Source organism: Lottia gigantea, assembly GCF_000327385.1.
Source record: "Lottia gigantea unplaced genomic scaffold LOTGIsca_34, whole genome shotgun sequence".
Lineage (NCBI taxonomy): Eukaryota > Metazoa > Mollusca > Gastropoda > Lottiidae > Lottia > Lottia gigantea.
In genome coordinates, this window is record NW_008709146.1 from 2,974,300 (window position 1) to 2,998,194 (window position 23,895).

The 23,895-nt window shown below is 33.1% G+C and overlaps 1 protein-coding gene across 1 annotated transcript; it reads right to left on the reverse strand.

Moving 5' to 3' along the window:
• Positions 1-15,764: 15,764 nt before the first annotated feature.
• Positions 15,765-16,880, reverse strand: LOTGIDRAFT_162599 (hypothetical protein; the record flags this gene model as incomplete). The annotated part of the gene is made up of 1 exon (XM_009058564.1): positions 15,765-16,880. One exon carries the CDS (start codon positions 16,878-16,880, stop codon positions 15,765-15,767), a length of 1,116 nt encoding a protein of 371 aa, XP_009056812.1.
• Positions 16,881-23,895: the final 7,015 nt, after the last annotated feature.

The following is a 23,895-nucleotide window of genomic DNA, read 5'->3' on the forward strand; positions in this document are numbered from 1 at the left end:
TCGTCAATATGAATATTATTAAATTAAAATCAGAATCGGACCATTTAAAATAAAAAACATAAAAAATTTATTTTTATCATCAATATTTTTTATGTCGTTGTTCTGGGGCTTGAAGTGAGACGACATTTTTTGAATTATGTTTGATAAATAATAACATGAAAACATCCTATTTACTATGATCAGATAATACATCATAAGATGTAGTCATACCCGTACATCTGTCTTCTTCTTCTGTAACAACGGTTTCTAGAAAATTGCCGTACTTCAGACAATTAGTATTTGTGCCATTTCCATTACCTTAAAGAGTCCTAAAACTGAATCATAACGCAACAGTTATCATTTGTATATCTGTGTCAGACGTACAACCTACGAAAACAGTTTTATTTGCGCTATTCCAAACCCCTTTACCACATATTATTTCCGAATTTCCAATTACCACAAACATATATATGACGTGTTGTTCGTATTTGGTAATGCCATTATAATTCTTACAAATTAAATCCAAATCTGAGTATGTATTTTATTCCATTAAAGACGAAGCCGGTGCTGGATTTCATTCGTGAAGGTCAGACGGAGAGCTAAACCGCAGTAACATCAAATATTCAGACAATGAATAGCAGAACTGAAAGTGTACTTAAAAGAAATAAGCCTAGTTTTATTGGTAAACATAAAATAGATGATGATTAAGCAATTCCGGCTGTCATTATGTAATAAAATGTCACGTTTGACAGCTATATATTTAATTTTTATTTTCAATTCCCTAGTTTTTGTACGAATTAATACAGATTTGTATTCCTATTTATCTAATCTTCACATTTTTAAATTCGTTGGTTGTCAAATAGCTTTTAGTATTTTTTTCTAGAACACTAATAACAATTTATTTTTATATCAGTACCTAGGTACTTGAACATGTTTTTATAACTCGACTACGACACTTTTAATCTTGTTGCGGCATTACATTTTTTGCCATATACGTACTCACTGCGCATGCGTACCTAAATTTTCGCTTTTTCTCATACTTTTCCACCTTTAATGGATCCTGTGATTCAATAGCCAAAACTCTCTGTCAAGCATTGTAACTGACTATCCGCCAATAATTGGAAATTAAATGCCATTTAGCGCTTTTTTGGCACTAGAGGTCGCTATGATTCAATACAGTTTCGCAGCATGAATTTGAAAGTCCCACGGAATGTGAAATATTGGTAAAGTTCACTTAACACCTAACTTCAGAGATCCAAACCTTTGGGAAGCTTTCCAATTCCATCAGTCTTGATGCTAAGAAGTCATTTAGAATCGAGGTCAGTGTGATTGACCCACTCAATAGAACTGTCAGTTATTTATATAAATATATTATTATGGAGATGTGGTAATCTCAAGTCAGGTGGAAAAACTATTAATAATATTATCTATTGATCTACATCAAATACTGACCACCATCTAACCTTTCTCCTTCTTAACGTTTTAGATGTAACTCTCGCGGCCAAAATATAGGCTTTGGTCCACTTGAAGTGCCGTGTTTTAATGCTTAAAGCTTAAATTTCAATCTCTTCAAAAGAACAAGTTTTGCGATTAGCTTAAAGGGATTGTAAAGAGGTTTTCTAGAAAATCCATATATTCATATTTTTTACTAAAATTAATGATATAGGTTTCACTTTTAAAGAAGCACAAATGATCTCCAAAAATTGGAACAAATCTGAGTATATAGTAAAATATATCATATTAAACCTTCTAATGTGTTGTCTGATCTATCAAATATCTTTAGAAAAAGGCTTGAAAGAACATTTTGGTCAACTCGAATTAGAGCCCCTGTGACACAGGTCCCAACCTCTTTACTGATCCTTGTATGGCCGATCCCAGAGTATATTTTTCTATACAGAAAGCGTCTTAGAACGAGCACACACAAAAAACCATACAGCGGCCAAATAATAACATCTAGCCGATCGGATAAATCTTTTGTTTGGATTGTGGAGTGGGTTATCAATTCCTACGAACCATCAAAGGGTATCGAATTATATTGGCTAAAACAATTCAAAGCAATGTATTTACCGAAATTTAGTACCGTGACAATTTTGCTAACAAATCTAAATTGTTGCTTTTTCATGTAAAAAACATTTTACAGCTCAGTTGTTTTTGTTGATTTTAGTTAAAGTTTTGGGGATATAGACGGAACCAATTAACCGCTATAACCATCTGTTTTCTACTTACAACCAAATAGATTATAAAATTGTTCTTCTTGATAAGATAAAAAAATAGAAATAGTCTTATCCTATCATATGGGTGTTCTGTTTTTATGGTCAATGTGAGACACTTTTTATAAGATTGAGCATAAAATCCTTTGAAGTACCGACTATAGTTTATAATATACCGGAAAAAAGTCAATTAATTTAGATCCCAAGTTTTGGAATGGGATTAAGTAAAACGCTTGTACGCTAAATATTTCAGGAACATTAAAATTGTCTAGGATATGAGCGGAAATTTACAAATGCATCGTGTTTATAAATGGAAGTATAAAACGATTAAATGTAAGAGGAGGATTCAGGAAAGCGTGAAATGAGAACAAATTTGTCGTTATTACAGACTAAAAATAACCTTTTCAATGTTTCAATCGACGATTATGTTGGCACTTAATCTTAATTGATGGCATGTGTTCCTTTATTCAGTTCATCTTTTTATTGGTCAATATTAATTGAAATCTCTCTAGTGTCTCTATTCTATATATAAAATCACAGCATTTCTCTCTCTTCACAAACTTTTCATTATATCTGATCAAAAATGCTACAGTGGGGCCAAGAATCAGTATATTTTTAGTGTGGCTGTCCGCAACTGCTAAGTAAGCTGATCAAACTTACTTCAATGAACCTGGCGTTAAGAAACCTTCCAAGATAATTTCATTGACAACGGAAACATTTATGACGAGAAATAGAGCGATTTTATTGACATTGTGTCCTAACTGCATGTTATACATTGTAATTGATTTTGTTGGTGTTTCAGTTCAAAGTTTTCTATTCAATATGAATAGCTGCTGTGTTTTTGGTATTGTAATGTATCAGCGACACATTGTTGTAGTATTGTTATTTTCACCAAACTGATCCCTGATCTTCTTAACTAAATTTTGGCCACAGAAACCCTACCATTGTTCATTGCACAGATATCTTGATTTAAATAATTTTGATAAATTTTGGAGGGATGCTGAAAGTGGAAAGAAATACTTTTCAAGCACTTCTAGACATTTGTTTCTCCTGATGTATAATATCCTGTTCTCTCTGGTTCTTTAAAATGATGTCTAAAAAGTAGAAACCAAAATCAATGGGTACTGTTGTGGTCAACGAAGGTCAATGTAATTTCCTGTCTTTTAAGTACCACCAGATGAAAAGAAAACATAGGGTACCAGATTATCTTAATTCTAGGGTCGATCACTATTATCTCAGATGTAAAATATCGGTATTTTATTTCATCTTAGTAATATATCCAATGTTTCCAGTTGATGAAGCGAGAAATCAGTTTGAAAAGCAATCGTGGTGTATGAGTAAATGTATTGTATGATCAGTAGACAGTTGAAGATAGATGATGATTTACAGTACTAGACCATAAACACTTTAAACTTGATTATTTCACTTTTAAAATAAAATTGAAGTATGTTATCTGGAGATTAGGCCGATGTGTTGCTTTAGGATTTCTTTTTACAACATATGCTCTCCTGCATTTAAAAACACACCGGCTAATTCAATAACTGCAACTTAAAACCACAATCTATTGCTCCTCCGGATATATTACTTTCCCCTCCGATCAATCAAGTCTGGCTTCGGCCCACCGTTGTATCTTGAAAGTTATATATAAATTTTCAAAAAAACAAATCAACTCAAAACCAGAATGTACATTCTTGAACACACATTGTTTATGCAGTTTTAACTGAAAGACTGTTGCTTGACGATCAATCTTCTTGGTGGTTTGACGAGTAAGATTCGTTTAGGATTTCCATGCTAAGCTTACTTCCATCATTACTGTCATTTCCCAGGACGAAATTTGGTCATTGTCAGGATGGGTAAAGGGATACCATAATACCTTTAAACTCTCACATGTGGCAATTGCATGCGAACACGAAACATTGGTTCTCTATGACAGTAAATGATTAATTGTTTGACATGTAACCTGCTAACAAACAAATTGTTTATTCAGAATTAATGTGAAACATCAAATATAATGAATGCTGTATGGAGATATAAGAGATAAATATAATAGTGATAATAACGACACCTGTTTGTTGACATTGTATCAATAACCATGATAAATCACCAGTTATACTATTCTAATCCATAGAGATTTATTCCTGGAAATTATGAATGGAATTGTCATGATAAATGGCACATAAAATTCTGATACTGCTACCCTGTGTCAGCGATAAAAAGCTAAAAATACAAATATATTTGAATACTTCCTGCTGAATGGCTTCTGATCAATGAAGATATTTATTGTAAGCAAATGTAGAAACCTCATAACAATGTCACAAAACTCAGAACTACCACTAGCCCAGTAACAAATACCTAATACTACCATTGGCCCAGCAACAAACACTTAATAGCATCAGTAGCCTGCTAACAATGATAGAGAACTACCAGTGGCAAAACAAACACTTGTCGAGATAATACGTTCAGTGATGTAGGTAAGAGGTGCTGACATGGAAAAGGCGTCTAGTCGTTCGAATGGAACAATAAACCGGGGCCTTGTGTTCTACGGGCTGCACACGTTAAAGATCCTTCGACAGTTGTAAATCGAAAAGAGCAGGCTAATGCCGCTGTCCTGGCAAAATTTCCGCTCATGCATAGCGTTGCCCGTCTTCGTGCAGAAAAGTGGGACATAAAACTCCATTCTGTTGTACACATAAGCCAAAATTATTACCTAATTTGTCTACCCAAATAATAGTCGTTAGGTTTATATCAGCATGATATCTTTCAAGTATGAGCTTCAGAGTCTCAATGAATGGGTAAAGGGAGACAATTGGCACATTGGAGTGAAACAACAAACAACGATCATGTTATCTCTAATATACTGAAAGGCAAACGAACGTCTCTTCTGAAAAGATATTCTGTGGTCAATAAATTCAATGTTAAGTTTATTGCTTCTTTTTGGTGCCATTTAACAGTGTCTTTCTTTGATGTCTAATACGCTGTGCGATCTTCAGACATATAATGATTTCTACATCGCTCTACAATTGATATATTGAGCACTACTTTAATAGTGAAAACGTTTTGTTATCTATCGTTAGCCAGGCGCAGAATTGATTTTTCGATATTGGAACACCAAATTGGGATATTCTTGTGGTATTCTAAGACATTTTAAGTCGGTATTTTACGCTCGGACGCTCTTCCACTATTTGAGTATTATCATTCATTTAATGACCAATATTAATAATATAGTCAGCGTCCATGTATACCAAAGAACTGTACTGACAGTTAAAAAACATTAATTCCTTACAAAATTTAAACATATTCATATTGACATGAAAGTTAGTTAATTTTTTGTAGCGTACACAATTCTCTAATCTCAGACTTTCAACAGGTTTTTTTACTTGTCGTCGCCGTGATTTTCTTGTTTTTAATTGAAAATGCTATCTCGGATGAAGAAATTTCGTTGCCACTTAACTTGTTTTAAGCATGTAATCTTGTAAATAAATATTTGAAAGGTGATTGAAGGAAACAAATGTCTGTAATCTTTTCTTGTGGTGGTAGAATAATGAAGAAAATCCACGATCTAAAGATTATGATACTTGTAACAATGTCGATGATTGAAATTACTCTATTTTATGCTCGTACAATCTGTACCACGAGAAACAAGTGCATTTTAAGTTATCTTTTTTTTCTCTATTGAATTAACCAATTTTGGCAATACTAGATTTTCATTTATTTGCAAATAGTTAAACCATTGAATAATAAAGACAATTATGTAGATGTACAACACCAAAACTTCATGGGTTGCATCAAGAGACAAATTTGCATCTGAAAATGTATTCTCAGAAAATCTGCCGCCCCGTTTTGCCCGTTTTGCCATGTCTATGTTACATGCAGCGTTCATCCCCTAATAATCTTGTTGCAAATCAGAGTCCCAGTGGGTTCTTTTGTTCCTGACATTTTCAATTTGTAATTTGTGTTCGTGATTCGAACAATTTCCTATGTTGTCACCGATACTTCACTGGTTTAAAAAATCACGAATATATATCTGGCATAAAAAGACAGTTTTCAGTGAAGTTTGAATTGATTGATATTCCAGTGTGTAATTTCCTTTTATTTTCCGTTTCTTTGCTTCCTTTTTAACGAATATAATATATACTATTAGTGTCATTTCACCGTCGTAAAACCTTTGACAATTTTTTCACTGTTTATAATTTTATACTTCTGTGATGCAAGCTGTCTGAATGTTATATTTTACTTCAGTTTATGACAAGGTTTCCAATGAATCATTTTTGTATTATGAGTGTCAACAGAACAAATCTTCGTGACACATCTCCAATTAAATTTATGGAATTTAAAATCTTTCTAACAGACCATGAAATGTATACGAGTATAATAAAAGGATAGTTAAAGGCCAATTACTATTTCCAGATTATGATTTTCAATTGAAATTGAAGGTTCGATCCTCCCCGATAAACAGAATATCTCCGGATATTGTGACATGACAAGAGAACAAGAGGCTATTTAGAGGTTTTTGTATCAATTTTTTCTATAACTAAACCTGTAGGTATTTTGTCAACTAGATATTTTGCTATAAATATTTACATTTTAAATGTTATTTGAGATGCTCTTGTATGTATACAATGGCCGTAAAACGCTTGTGCAATTATGGTACTTTATGTTATAATTTCATTTTAATGCGCATTGTCGCTTTAAAAAGTCTACTTTATACTTGCATAGTTTTTACTGTTTAAACGATTATAACGAGCAGATCAAGATTTTCTTGTAAAATTGTTAACTTTAGCAGAAAGTTAAATGAGAAATAAATGATGTAATTTTCCATGCTGTATCTGGTGTCTATTCAATTAACAAGTTCTGTATATGCTCAGCTAAAGCGTTCAGGGTAAAAAATACCACAATTTATTATGGATTTTTATTCGTTTCCTCGTTCATCATCGTATATTGATGACCAGTGTTTTATATTCTACATAAAAACTGTTATAAATACAAGCAACAGACTTCATCTTGATCATATCAAAAAGGCCAGTTAAAGAACTACTAAAAATTTGTGACTTTTGAGATCATTCTGTGTGATGTTCTTCCCGAATATAAAAAAGAGATACATGTATTTATAATGCCGGTGTTGTTACTTCTCTTCTGATACAGGTTCAAGTTGGACACAGACATAGTCCAATGTTCAAGATTCCGATCAACTAAATATTTAGTCCGTTTTCAGACTGCTCCAATCGAAGTTTAATGAACTTGTTTTATACAAACATCAATTTATCAATTTTCAGAGTAAATCTAATGGATTGTAGAAACGATTGCATCTATTCTGAACATTGATAAATGAATGTATGTTATTTAGAAAGAGACATGAATTTCATTGTCAAAAGGTTCATTCTTTATATAATGGCAGCGCGTTAGAGATTCATCTACGGTTAGAAATGAAAAAAGAGTAGGCTATTACCGCAGTCCTGGTGAAATTACGCACATTGCACACTGCATGGCGTTGTCCGGCTTCATTAGCCCAAATAGGTGCATAAAAGAAAAACTCCATTCATTTCATTTTATTTTATATAATGGCAGTTTTCTATTGAAATCCTACTAAAATCAGTTCACTTTGTCACTTTGAACGATTTCTCTATATCAATCCAATATTTTAGTAGACCGTTAACAATTGAATGTTCAGACACTTCTTATAGAACTAACTAGCTTGATAGACAAGATTGTAATAGGTGTAGTGTTGTCTATATTAGATCAAATGAAAGGTCACTCGTAAAAATCATTTTGTTGATTTGTTGGGAATCAAGAGTTGAAATTAACAATGAAGATTCGTTATTGAGAGTTGTTTCGATTGCTGTTTTTCTATACGTCTTGTGGTTGTAATATTATACAGGACAGCTGCCCAGAAAAACCAGCATCGGCAATAAGCTTAGAGGAAAAATTTTACAACTAGGACTATACCTCTTAGTGAAAGAGATACAAAAACACCTGATGATACCTCTCTTAAGAGCAGTCCACTCGATTTTGCCATGCTTTGGATGAGATTTTGATTTACGGAATTGTCTTGCTTGTAAGGACTTTTTATACAACAATATACAATATCAGCTAATTGCATAGAGGAAACAGTAAATATTTTCCCGAATGTCGACAATGTTCTGTAAGCCAATACTTTTTGAAAAAGAGATTAATATACACAAATCAGCACAGCAATTTTACATAAGAAATTAACATATATTTTTTTTATGGTTAATTGTTTTGATATCTATAATCGTAAATGATTCAATATCTACATTGTTAACTCAATATCTATGTTGTCGCACAACAAGACATTAAGTATGTGAACCATAGTTTATCAATGTCAATGTTCGTGATTCAATGGTTGTAAAGAATGATTTGCGCTTCTTTGTAAACATAAATGAGCACTGTATCACATTTTTACAGACTTGATCAATCATGACGTATTGTGTTGAGAACATCATGCTGTGTAAATTTAAAATACGAAAGTCTCAGACATTTGTTAGTTCTGATTTTAATGAAGGTAACCAAAAATCAAGGAAGAAGTTAAACATTGAAGTTTGATCTAGAAACATCAGATTGATTACTATTGAAAAACCCGCCATAATTGAAGTCGTTGGAGTAAATTCATCTTAGTTTTTAACCCTGTAGACCAAATTCGTCACGAAAAACGTCTCATAATTAAGGATACCAAATCCTTGGCGGAAAGATTAATGTAGCCTAGCAATACAGGACGTCTCTCGAGATCTCGGTATTACGTCTGCAGTGTTTATTAACTTCATGCACGTGATCTCAGATACTATTTCTATATCAAAATATAAATTCAATTAAGGTCTGTGATTTTGAAGAACACATCATGCTCATTCAATGAGAGCAATGTTCCCAGCTTTTGAAAACATTATTCTCATAAAGAGTTTATTTGTTGAAGTTGAAGTTTGGGATGTTATTGAATTTTACATGCATCGACTTCATAAATCCTGTAGTATAACATCAAATTACACTGCATTGGATTTACCGGGCTAATATATCTGTAATATTGCTCCTATCCCGAATCGGATAATCTCAATTTCTTGTAATTTATACAAACGATAAAAATTATTGCCTTTCAAAATCTTGTATATGAGTCACATCAATTAAAATCATAAGCCACTACAAATTCGTAAGTATTAAATTCATTTCGTAAGACATTCTCATGCTGTTGTCTATTCCTAGTTTTCTATTTACTTGTGCTATAATAACATGTAAATCTTGATTTTATGTACAGTAGACACACACAAGTGTCTCAAAGAAAATCTGTTGTTAATCTCAAAACTGCAACTTAGATAATCTAGTATATATATGTAGCTTATTTTCTGTTGTAGATTTTGTTCAGATCCGCATACTAAACTACTCGCTCTTTATGATAATGACATCGCAATGTTTGGGTCATAACTGTCATAACACTGACAGTGCATTCATCTTACCACAAATTTTTTCGGATCTATTAAAATTGGCTCTGAAAGTCCAATCATACCCTGCAAAGTAATCTACATAAATTTGAAGCAACCTAGCATGACTTTAGGCAATGTTCACTCTCATGAGTTGCCCGGATAAATGGGGTCAACCTCTCGTCTCTCTTTCATAGTGATATATGGGACAATTCAGTCAGGAGGCACCTCGATCTGGCAACAACCTAGTTTGCTAGACGGTAATCCAGACATTATTGTGGTAGGTGATGGTGAGGAGCTTTTATCGCTCCACTGACTTCCGATTTAACAGTCTGTAACATCCTCAGTATGTTGTCTTCTGTTTTCAAAGAATCTGAAATTACAAATTTCAAAAATATACTCAAGTCATTAGTTACTTAATTTTCAAATCTACCTTTGATATTATCCTAGTTATTCTACATTAATTGTATTACATAATCTAACAATATGATGATAATGATGTTTAAACCTTGCGCGTCCCAGTTGAACTTAGACATTAATTTTAAACATGATGTCTGGAATATAGAATTTTGTTGGATTGTAATGAATGTCACGTAAAGATCCAATTAAATTCCTATATATCACTAGAGCCTTTACTTTGATTAATTACTTTGTGTTTACTTTTTAAACTTACCATTTGTAACACGTAACCTGAACTTGATAAATACTATAATTACTTCTACCTATCTCAGATCACTTCCCTAGTATTAGTACAATTTGATTAATTGATTGGAAAATCTAGAGACGAGTAAAGGGTTAATAGATTGGTTTACACTTATTCCAATAATGTTTGTATGTATAAGTCTCTTTATATTCGAGTGTCCTTGAATTTTTCGTGCCTATGTCCATTACTTTACAAACTCCGTCCAATACCTTGACATTAAAACTTATCGTAGCGCTCGACAGGAAAAACTGTAACAATATGTCTGTGTCTGTGACTGCTAGTTCTCTTCTGTGTTGTTTCATTTATATAAGAAAATTGCCAAGGTATTAGACGGGTTCGTAAAACCTTGCAATTGTGAAGATAATATCCTTGGTGAATAGACATAGACTTTAAATCTTCTATGCAAATTCATTTCTTTGAATTATAATATATTTGCACGTTGATAGATATAAATTTAATGCCCAGGGTGTTTAAATAGGTCCCCAAACGCGGCGAATCTGAAATTAAAATCAGATTTGTTTCGTGGTAGCACTGCTCTGTCTCGGTTCCTAGAGATGATCGTGAACAAATCATTATGCGTTCCTTACATGGGATCTATCCATTGAACCTCCCAGACATTTACAGCAATTTTTTAGTTGCTAAATACAGTCCACATGAATGTAAAAGAAATTGTTAAGAAGGTTTGTAGCTTCGGTGAAACAGATAAAAGGACATAAATCATTCTTCTCAAATACATTCATTTCTTACACGGTGCAAATTTCTTTCCATTACGAATTTTTAATATATATATTTAACTATATTACAATTCTTTAAGGCATATTTCTTTGGAGTGAGTATTTAGGATGTATTTAAATGCACCTGTTGTAAGTTTTTTAATCATGTTCAGTAATGAACTTTATTCTTACATCTCAAATTGGCAGACTTTAGCTGTACTAAAAGAGATTGTGTTGACGACATAAAAATAAGATGAACTGTTGTGAATCTGACAGAATGCCTCCCCATAAGTGCCGACTAGATATGAAGCAAAACATGCTAAGACGGTTCCACAGTATTTCTGTTCTGTTCTGGCTTAATTCGGTATCTTATGAGGTTTATAACTCAATAAGCTGTATTAATAAGCTACATTAAGCTGCATTATCTGTATCATATAAATTGTGCAACATGCATAAGAGGTCTGGATTAAATGTTGAAAATAAGCTAGTGGGTTTAATGTCAGGTCTGAATGCATTATGACTGAAATGATCATCATTATATGTTTAAGTGCATAGCGTGTAAATGAATACTGAAATTGTTTTGACGTGTTGGACAGGCATTTCCTGATCATCTCTGAAGATCTGTAATCTATAGTGTTTTATATCGTGAAAGATACGTAACAAAAAACAATAACGTTTCCATCCATTTCCAAACCGGAAGGAAATTCTCGGTCAAAATTGCCAGATTGGTTAATCATAGTGACAGTCATACGACAAAATCCTTGTACTCTTGTGCTGATAAACTTGGTTATCGAGTGTGATGATTAAAGAAGGGCCTACATTATGTTATCTTGAAAGTTAAAGATGACACAACCAATCCTCATTCTTTAACGAGTGGACATAAGTACATACTGATCTCGTGGCAACCACTTAGATCATATGAGAATCAGCATTGACTTCTCATTATAAATTTTACCAGCCTAGATGCACAAATATTGTTTGATGTGTCAGCTAAACTTTATCATAATGGAAAGTTTTCAAAATTTAGGAACAGCTTAATATCATTGTTCTAGTAAGTGAGTAAAAGAAAGTCGAAGATTTGGAAAAGTTTCTCGCTGTCCAAAGTGTCAAAAGTATATACCAAGTGATGATTGCGAAAGGAATGTTTTTTTTTTTTTAAAAAAACCAAACAAATACCAAATGTAACATGCACACAGCTGTGATGCTTTCCCAACTCCCCCGCCTTAAATTGAAATATAAATCTTTTAACGAGCAGTAAGTCGCTGCGTCTATTCCGGACCATCTTTCCCTGAACGATGCTACGAAATATTTTGTATAATACTTGGCAACGTTGGAGTGCATTACTTCGTCTAGCTAACTTTTGCATATCTATTCTACTGAGGGTTCGGGTTCAACAGATCCAGTATTCATAGGCATGACTTAACTAATCAGCATTTATGAGAAGAGATATATGATTTCGGCATCGTATGTGAGATTAATGATGTGTAGATGCGTCGTTGACTTTCATATGGTTATTAAGTATATGGGAATCAAGTATATTAGCCAATGATGTATTGTGTCTATATTTCACAAGTCAGTGCTTTCAATTTTCTTGTTCATATACCGGTCAGCCATTTGGCTCTTATTGAATTATATCATTACAGTAGCTTTGATACCATGAAGCTCGATCGTCGTGGTTGACATGTCCTTCTTTTTCCCCAATTGATTCAAAATGCGACGGCGTATTCTCACGGCGCTCAGATCACATACAACACTTCCTCAATACACGTCTGACGCTATTCATTTGATCTTTGATCCGGACATTCATTATTGTGCCCAATCAGAATCAATTTTTCATAATTTCAGATCTAGGTTTAGGGTTTCAGTACCGGACGTCAAAAAACTCTAAGTTCTAGTGGAATTGCGAGACCCAAAGATGTCTAACTGTTAATCGGAATGGTACAAATCGATTTCATCCATTGGATGTGCCCGATTCATATAATAAGTTCAGAAAATCTCTTTACAATCTCTTTTATGCAAATGGAGCATACGAATATGAATATGTCGTTCAAAATTCCAAAGTTAACGCAGTTTGAATGTTGTTGCCTATCTTGGGGTGCATTATTAGTATTCAAAGCGTAAAATATAGCGAGATTATCACTCAATCAAATGCCACACGTTCGTAGTCTGTTGATCAAATTTATGTCTGCAATCAATATGTCAATATTTCCATAATGAAAACGATAAAGTATTTCAGCAACATTCAAAATAAATGACATATATTTATATACTATTTATTCATATTTTAATATTTACACCCTAGCTTTCATAGATAGATATGTTATAAAGATACATCAAAAAGAAAGTAAAATCATACAGTACGTGTACTAGTGTTTGAAACAACAATTTTGCAATTTCAGCACCAAGATCGAAATCAAATGAGAAATGAATAATAACATACTTTTGTTAAATAAATCTCTAACAGTTCATGGTAGCTTTAAGCTCGAAAGCATGCAATATTAACAACAATTAATAATCTAGATCAGAAAATACAAGTTTATATTTGAGATAATAAATCATATGTAACAGGGTAGCTTTATTATAAATGTACGTTTGACACGTTTTTGTGTCCAGGAATGTATTTCCAAATGTTTTGGGGAAGAGAACCCCCTCAGACCTTCCGCATTTGGAATCTCAACCCTGACAAAGTTCAAGGAGGCTGTCGTCGCCACTGCTTATGAGCCTTATTTGTTAATGATAACACCATACATCTTGATAAAGGATTTCTGATAAGAAAAAGACGTGACTTCAGTTATTATAAAGAAAAGTGATAGGTGGTATTTACAGTGTGATTTGAATGGTGTCTACAGGCTAAATATCATCGTAAGTCATCCTCATTTTATCACCAACACAGACTCTTTATTGACACTTCACATTATCAGGCAATGAGATTCCTGACACTCTTGTCTGTTGTGGAATATTTTCATGAATAAATCAACGTCAATCACTATCATATATTTTACAATACAGGTTAAATGTACGTAAAATGGTCATGTTCCACAGAATGAGCATCTGGCATTGTCATTTCTGGTGCAATTCCGCTCGTGAAATACAATTGGAAATATATATGTGCTCACACTCATCTGGAATAGCCTCTAAATAAACTAATTTTAGCATCATACCGACTTATCTTCTACTTCAGCCGATTCAGTCTATTTTTCTTTTCAAAATAGCAATTTAGCTCCTGGCACAAATGGTCGTGACAACCATAAGGCATATTGAATAGTATTTCAGATAAACTATCAGGTGTCATTGTTTATGCGACCAAATTAAGATATTTGCATCCAATAACATCAACATAGGGTGTGATTGCAGGAAGCGGATGGAAATATGGCATCTACCATTTAACCAGTATTGTATAGGATTTGGAACATAGCTTATCTGGATCGGCAACACGAAGTCTATTATGTGTAAACAAGAGTAAAATATGGTTACAACTCCCAAGGTGTAATGTATGATAGTTATCGTACTCTCTAGCTACAAGACCATGTAAATATATGAGTATCAATTGGTATTTAACACAACATTTCACTGGTTCTAAATGGATTCATTGCCAGATTCTGTGATATCCACACAAAATAAATGTAAATGCAATGATTTAGTATAGACATACCATTAGGAGTATAGCAACGCGCTGATGAAATAGATATAATAAAATGTACATTAATCAATTCATCCTATATAGATATATCTGTAATACTGTGAAATATACTTCCCATTCCATTAGGCCGTAGACTAATGTCTATTTTCCGGGGTTAAATAACCTTGTCAGAGTCAGAAATCAAAATAAATTGAGTTGTATACCAGTTGTACTAGAAGCGAATTTTACCAGTTATTGGCCTGGAATAGAACCCATTTATAAACATATGGCATTTGAGGCCGACATTTCTTGACATGTTTGTCGCATGTAGATAGCACTGATATATATTGCGTCATGAACTGACTTATTTTGATCTTAAGGATAATGCTCCGTGTTTTGAAAAGAAGATGTACGGAGTTACAATGGAAGCAAATCAAAGAAGCGATTTGAATGTCTGAAAATACGCCAAAGCTGGGTTTATGCCGCTAATATGCAACTTATTGGCATAACATCCCACTTTTAATTCTGAACCGGTTTCGTACAAGATAACTGTTTTCAACTTCAAACAATTCATAGTCGTTGAAATCTCCGGCGCTAAAACTGTTTTCGTGTAATGCATCTAAAAGTATTTCGAGTATTTGTTAGCGATCGTGATCATGCATAGAAAATATTGGTCCTAACCATCTCATCAAATATGCCATCCGTCGAACGGAAATTGTTAATACAACCGTGTCAGTTATTGACATTAAAACTGATAATAAGGGAACTTATTCAACGTATGACTTAATGCCTAGAGGGATGTGTTTTCAAACTATCAACAGAATGGGACAATGGCACCCTTTGTTGGTAAAAACAAGCTGCGATTCTATGTTTTGTATTTCTTAAATTGTCCACCTAAAGCTAAGCTAAAAAAAACTTAATCTACTTCAGAATAACAAAACCAAAATGAAATAACAAAGTTTCTGTTTCTTATTGGTCGGACAACGTAAGGTGCATGTAGTCAATAAATAAACACTAACTGCAACAGGAAACCCGAAATCCAAAACAACATATTGGCCATATCGATATGATTAGTACTTCCGATTACTTGCATAACCATATAGTTCAAGCTGGAATCTACACATTAGTAGCATTTCCATTTATAACTTGAGTAGTATTTACAGTTGTATATCCAGACAGAGTTGTCTTTCCTTGTCGCTTTTGACAGCATTTATCTACTCCTAGAATATCTTTAGTTTCCTGTCGGAAATGTTTACCAGTAATGTAGTAGATGAAGAAATAGCAAGCAGAGTTAGAAATAGTAAACTCTTCTAGGATCTTTCTAATGATATAATATGTAAAGTAACTTGACCAAGTTGGATCAATCTTGATTTGGTCATCCGTAAGATATACACCTCCAAGTGGTATCGCCATTTGTATTGAATACACCACAGTGGCTGGCAACCAAGTAAATATAAGGTAAAACGAAACACATAGCAATGTCACAGTCGATGCTGTTTGACTACTTCCGCTTCCGGGTCCTAAGTGCGCAGGTCCACCAGACGATAGTGCTCTTATTTCAATTATTACTAAAATGTTAAATACTAAAGCAGCTAAAGGTACCACACTGAATATTAGAATCTCGGTCACCCAGGTCCAGATACTGATTATGCTGGCATTACCACCTTCTCTTGCACTGGCTCGATGATCACAATCTTGTTTTTCCGGATCATAAGTCCAGAAGTAAGCCTGAACAACACCGAGAAGCACCGAGAGCACAGTTAAACCACTGATAACTAGCACAGCACGTCGAACTGTGCAATATTCATGTTTATTATACGGAAAACAAATAGCAATATACCTCTCCACAGTAAAACCTAGAACCAGTAGAGGTGGTAAATATTGAGGGATATAATATATGGCATAAAATACCTCGCAGGATATCGGCACATTATAGGTCTTCACTCCCCATGCATAGTTTAATTCCACAAATATGTGTAAAATGTTGAAGAAGAAGTGAGTAATAGACAATATTCCGAGATAAATGGCACTGGAATTATTTTTCCTGGTATTGCGACTGAGCCAAATGTAGGCAGATAACGGATTGGTTAAAATTCCACAAACATATAATATTGGTGTAACACACTGGTCAATGGCTGCAGCAGTTGGTGCAAATATCTCGTGCAGTTCAGCGATGCTGTATCTCACAAACACATGTTGAGTACCGTTCAGTCCAGTAAAATTACTATCCATGATTCTGAAACGAGATAGAAACAAAGGTTCATTCAAGAACACCCAAGACTAGGAAAACCAGACACCTGACAAACAGGTGAATCAATATCTAATAATATCCATGTACATGTATACGATTACTTAATCAGCAGTAAAGGTAAACTGATTTCCAATCCGGAGTACGATTTGCTGTCAATGTGTGTGCCAGAAGAAGTGACTGACATGCATATGCAAATTTAGCATGACATATCGGATGACGTAAAAAGCAATAAATTGAAAATCCTTTGAGTTACAAAAATTTTCACCCAAGAGAAATAAAGATTTCACAGTGAAGTTATTTAATTGAAACGATTTGTCGACCTTGCATCTCAAGGTTTTCCTGACGTATTTAACTTTTTTATAAAACTTTCATTAAAGCAGTACCATTGTCCTGTAAGAAATGAAGCATAAAACCAAATCCTAAACAGATAATCAATCATTTAATTTAAATTAATGAAAAGAACTGAAAAGGAAGAAATTTCTTACGAGGAATATTCGGAAACTCTTTCAATATCTAAACTTACGCATCAGTATTTTATGGCTTTTACAAATCTGTTGAATTGGCAATTACTCAACTTATATAGTCATTTGCATTGATAACGATCACCACCACTTTGGACTTGGCAACGTTATCTCGTATACGACAAAATAACTTCTCACCTCTGCCTTCAACTCATTATGAAATGACAAGTAGATTGAACACTGGCTGAATTGAGCGCCTAGTCCTTGACATTCACTACCTCACACGACAATTTCTGCTCTTATTAACGGAATTAATGAAATACTCGCTTCATAGGGTCATTTTAATCCATTAGCTCTTTCATTTTCGAGTCTCCAGAATACTGACTTCATTGGCGATATCAAGAACCACATAGCCGAGGGCAGTATTAGTAGAAGATATTACTACCTTTATGGCAACCACAATGAACTGATGGCCAATCTAATAGGATGTGAATGTATGTGCCTGCTGGGCTCTCAAATCATACTATTACTATTTTCACATTCATAAATAATTGAAAAGGCAAAATTATATTTCAATCAATTATTTTATCATAGAATTTTTATTTTTGTGAGGGAGATTTCATATATCTGAAATCTTGAATAATAAATATGTTAAAGTAATTCCCGACTATTATGGACAATTTTTAAATCATATATATAAGTAATTATTTAAAATATTAACATACAATTACTGGTATGGTATGATTATACACAATGCTCAAATCATACATATGAGCATTGTTTTGAAATATCTGTCAAAGTGATTCCCGATTAACATACCCAATTGTTAAACTATTAATATAAGCAATCATTTAAAATATGTGTCAAAGTAATTCATGGTTAACATACGCTTATATAGAAAAATATCCTAGTTGACAATGATTATAATAATTATAAAATGGTACAAGACGGTTAATAGATTTTGTCATAATATTGATGAAAAATGTCAAGATTGATCATATACAAGTAATGATATACAACGTATACTTGACATTCTCTTAAATATACATTCACTTCTTACCATACATGTGTCAAATACTGTCAGTATTATCGTATATATCTGTCATTTACCAAATATCATCACACTTTTTGATGCAAATAAAAGACACAATATTCGCAACTTCGATAACTCTCGATTTCGAACATGCGTTATATACAGAAGCAACTCACAAAGGGTTGCTATGTCAAAACTAATATACTGAGCTAAAAAGAAAAAGGCAATAAAGTCACTACAGCAGTTTATTTTGAAAATTGTTTTACCCGCAAGAGTTTATCTTCTACTTGTATCTGAAGGGTTTTGTGCTCTGAATTGCGTTAATGAGTATATATTCCTTTTATTTTTTTTTAGATTTAAGTCCAAACTTTTTAGGAATAAAAAACAATCTCAAAACTCTTTATAGACTAGAATTTCTTTTCACAAATGTCTTAATAACTTATGTTCTATTGAAATAAAACTGTACTTAACCCTGTAATAAGTAACTACATACATTGATGTAAACCAAATGTAACTCTCCTTAAGTGGAAACAAACTACATACCAAAAGCGACATTGGGCTTACAAACCAGAATAATTCAAAATCGTGTCAGCATAATCACAGTAAGAAAAACATGCGTTTTCTCTAGAGAGGAATTGAGACAATAATGTGTTCTATACAGACAGGATTTTGCAATAATTATGAAATAAGACTCAGTTTTTACTCCCATTGGAATATAAATCAGAAAATTATAACTGATATTTCTTCAGCTGTCCTTGATCAAAGAAATTGTTTGGTTCTCACAGGAATATTTCCTATAGTACATAATAATTGTTGCAGAGCTCCTTGTGAAATAGAACAACGTGGTTTTACAGAGTAGACATCTTGTCATAATACAAGGAACCATTAACAGAGTAGACAACTTGGCATGATGATTGGGGTATATACAGAGCAGACAACTTGGCATAATGATTGGTGTATATACAGAGCAGACAACTTGGCATAATGATTGGTGTATATACAGAGCAGACAACTTGGCATGATTATTGGTGTATATACAGAGCAGACAACTTGGCATGATGATTGGTGTATATACAGAGCAGACAACTTGGCATAATGATTGGTGTATATACGGAGTAGACATCTTGCCATTATAATTGGTGTCTGTATAGAGTAAGTAGACATCTTGACATTGTGTCTTGTGTAGACATTTTGACAGAATAATCTGTGTATGTATAGAGTAAGTAGATATCTTGACATTGTGTCTTGTGTAGAAATGATCTTAATAAATCATACAAAACAGATTGCTTTAATATCATATTATGTAAACCAGCAAATATATCTGCAGGAACATTCAGATAAAACAATAACACTATCAATTCAATTGAATCAATATGCGCCACAGGATAGAAAGATGAAAGCGACCTTACATAATAACACTAATTTACACAAAAACAACTATATTATTTCAGATTATAATCTGTAACGTTAAAGTAGAACTGTCTACGGTCTCCACAATCTTTCACGTCAAGTCAGTCGCTCAAATCTTTATTATTAGCCAAGGGCATCAAGAAACCAAGGACAAGATTGACTTTTTCTTACCGGAATAATTGACAAAAAAACCTGCACGAAAAGGTCATTTCAGTTATTTGGTCTTCGGAAAATATACAAATGCAAGAACAACAGATCCATCTGAAAAAAATGACATTTCAGACATTTACGCCCCTTGTACTAAAACATTTAATACTGATATTGTCATGGATCATTGTTTCAAATTGTATTCGTTGTGGAATGTAATGTTTTTTTTTATTATATTGAACTCTCTTTAAAGATTATAGTATTTGTATTACGTAGAGGCATACCAATATGATCTGAATTCAATTAGACTTCATTTCCGTGTAGTTATATTATATTACACAAATGTCAAAATTAATAATCGGAAACTCAGCGGCAATTGTTTTTTCTCGATTCAAATTGGCCCAAGAGCGGCTTTATGTTTCATTGTTATAAAACTGAAATGAAATTACTTATTGTGGGGCTATTTTGGTGATAAACTGGTAGGATTTTGTTTGTTTTGAAGCCACAACGATATAACAGTTATTGGCATTAGATATATCATTGTCTTAGACCATTACTTTGATGTAAAACAGGTTCTACCATTCGATTCAATTACCATCTTTGTGAATTAATCATGCTTAAAATATTGGAACAGTAATATACTGATCGACATTGACTCTCTTTTACAAATTATCAGATAATGACATACATTTAGGAAAACAATGAGGAAGAACCTTTCTTGTCTCTTGGAGGTTTGGTAATGAAGCGATTTGATTGTTCGTTAGCGAATACAGTCAATCAGAGGTCTGGACACATAGCCATATTGTTCACAGATTTTTTAGGGCTCTGGTTGCCTGTATTTTTTAGCGTACAATCAAATCAAATTGTTGCATTCCATGATACAAGAAAGGTGACTATTGCAGTCAAGGTATAAGCAGAAAAAACTTGAAATTGTGAAGATGACCTTGATGGTTTTTGATCCACCATTGTTCTTTTCGGTTTCAGGGATTCAAATTCAAGAACCGCTAATGAAAATTCATCGTACAATAGAAAGGCTTCAGATGGGGTTCATTACAGGATTGAAATTCCATGATTGGAAATCCAAGTTAAAAGTAGATGCCGATGCATATTGACTATCTTTATCAGGCCAGGGTCTACGAAAGATATATATTTATATGAAAACAGATACTCGGAGAAATCAGATATTTATGGAACTTTCTAAGCAAACTACAGGCCATTGATAACCTTATCTTGTTTCAATTTCTCACAAAACCTTACATGAAATGGCAAAAAATCTTTTAAGTCTTATATCACTTGATGTGTAGATTGAATTAATCATACGATATTCACGCCATACAAGATAAAAACTTAGTCCATGACATGTATAAAGCAAAGGTTTCTAAAGAAAATAATACTTAAATTCAGTGAGAAATTTGTATTTGAATTAACTTTATCGTTTCCTTTTTACTGGAAATCTTTTTGCAGATATTCTTCATAGATAAGTTTTAAAAGCAATTCTGGCTCTAATTCAAATCTTAACAAATTCAGTTGAATATAACTATATGGAAGCACTGAATGTTCAAATATAAAGAGTCTCATATTCCGGATCCTGAAAGAGATTCTATGAAATAGCAAGATACAAATATCAAACACAACATGTTAAGAAACATCTTGTAAATAAGGTACTCGCCAATTTAAGACGAACCAGTTATCGGCCAGCCTCTGATGATAGTAAGTCTTTGAACTAACGCCTTCACTTTACTGAGTAAAGGGACGTCTATCATACTGAGTAAAGCGCCTGCTGATACACTGAGTAAAGAGTCTGATATACTGAGTAAAGAGTCTGTTATACTGAGTAAAGCGCCTGATACACTTAGTAAAGAGTCTGATATACTGAGTAAAGCGCCTGATATACTGAATACAGCTTCTGGTGTACTGAATACAGTTTCGTCTTCTATGAGAATGCGTATGTGACTAGCCATCTCTTTCCATCCTACAGTCCAATCTTAAAGGGGCATTCCGCTTTTTTGTCAACATTTTCATTAACAAAAACGTCGTAAGTTATGCCTGAAAATATTTCTAAAGTATGCTGTTTATATCTATGTATCTACTTGATTAAATTGAATTTGTTTTACAGGGTTAATTAAAAACTGAGAGTACTAATTGTTAATTAAGCAGTTTGACCTAGTTTCGGTGATTGACTTTATAATGGCTCGTTATATTTAAAAATTTTTGAAACGCAGGAGACATATTTCTCTACAATTAGGCGTTTATTTTACTCAAATCCCTACAGTAGTTTTCTAACAGCTTGCAAAAGTATAACAAACTTTAAAAGGTTACGTAACCTTTTATATAAAGTTTTGGCGTTAAAAAATTAACGGCTGGATTTTTTTACTTATAACTTTCAGATTTTTTTTAGGGTTTGGTTTATAGCTTTCACAAATTTGAGCCAAAAAATATTTCGACTTACAAAAAATGGAATGTCCCTTTATCTAACGCACCTTAAACCTACTATAAAGAATATAGAAGATTTTAGGGACACAAATTCAAAGCGACTAGATTCTTCTTAATTTCAATTACCAACATTTATACCAACATTTCATTCAAAAACTGACTGAATGGATCATGAAAGTTCACACAAGATAAATAGATGAAGTGGTAAAATGCGGGGGTAATTTAAATCATTATATTATATTTCCTGAAGAGACGAGTATAAATTACCTTGGTTTTATCTCGGATGAAATGTGTAATCATTATATTTACATAATGTTGCCAAGTCCATTAAAACTCATCAATTTCAAGTCACTTCATTCCGAAAAGAATGTAATAAATGAAGTTGTAGGGCTTGAACCAATATTTGCGGTGAGAAATTATTATCAGGAACTACTCTTCTAGTTAGATCTCATTCAAGATAATTATATACATCTTCTTTAGTAGTTTTAACCTTTGAAGCGAGTAATTTGTAAAATTCTAACTTTGAATTCAAAGAAACACATGTAAATTTATCTTTTTATGGAAAATAAGAAATGGGTTTTGAATATAAAAAGGCATTATGCGAATTATAAAGTGGTGCGAAAACTTAAATTTTCGCGTTTTTGTTCCTCCGTTTTATACAAAATCGGGAAAATTTGTGATAGCAAGCTCTATGCATGTTTATTATTATTATTCCAGAAATGAAACGAACGATTCTCCAATAATTTTCTAATTTGGACATAAATTCATTCAAATGCATCAAAAGTGTTTTGAGTAGGTGGATGTAATTCTTAATAAGTCATCTATGTAAACCAGTAAAGATACTACGGAGCAGTTTCTCAAATGGTTTTTCACGTAATTCGATCACATTTATGCTCAATAATTCAAATATAATGTAGATTCTTATGTTTGCATAACGTAAATACATGAAAAATGGGCAAATAAAATGCCAAAGATGTATTTTATCCCCCGAAAATAATATTTTAGTAATAAATTATATTTATGGAGATGATATAGAGAAAAAGATCCGACTTAAAACTTAACACCAGATTAATTGAAGGAATTGTGCTATCTTAAACACTTGATATTTCATAAACTAGTGAAACCTTTCTTGGTAGTCATTAAGTCTTACAGACTAGAGGGTAATCACCGAGAGAAGCCCTACACTCACCGAATAAGCAGTTTTATTCTAACCTAGAAACTTATCAGCCCTGATCTATAGACAGTTTTTGTAATATTTGTTTTATCAAAACACTGTCACCAATGAATAATTGAGTGAATAGACTAGTTGCAAATCTCGAACCCTAGTCCGTACCGAAATTCTTGTCCGAAATTGAGTATTCGCTACTTCTATTTCATTCTACATCGAAAATTCCACACCGTACACCCCCCCCCCCCCCCACCGTGATAATGCCCCTTTAAATGTATAGTATCCTTGGATATTTCCAGAATAAGATTTGGCTCTTGGTCTGTTGATATCTGTAGTGATGTCAG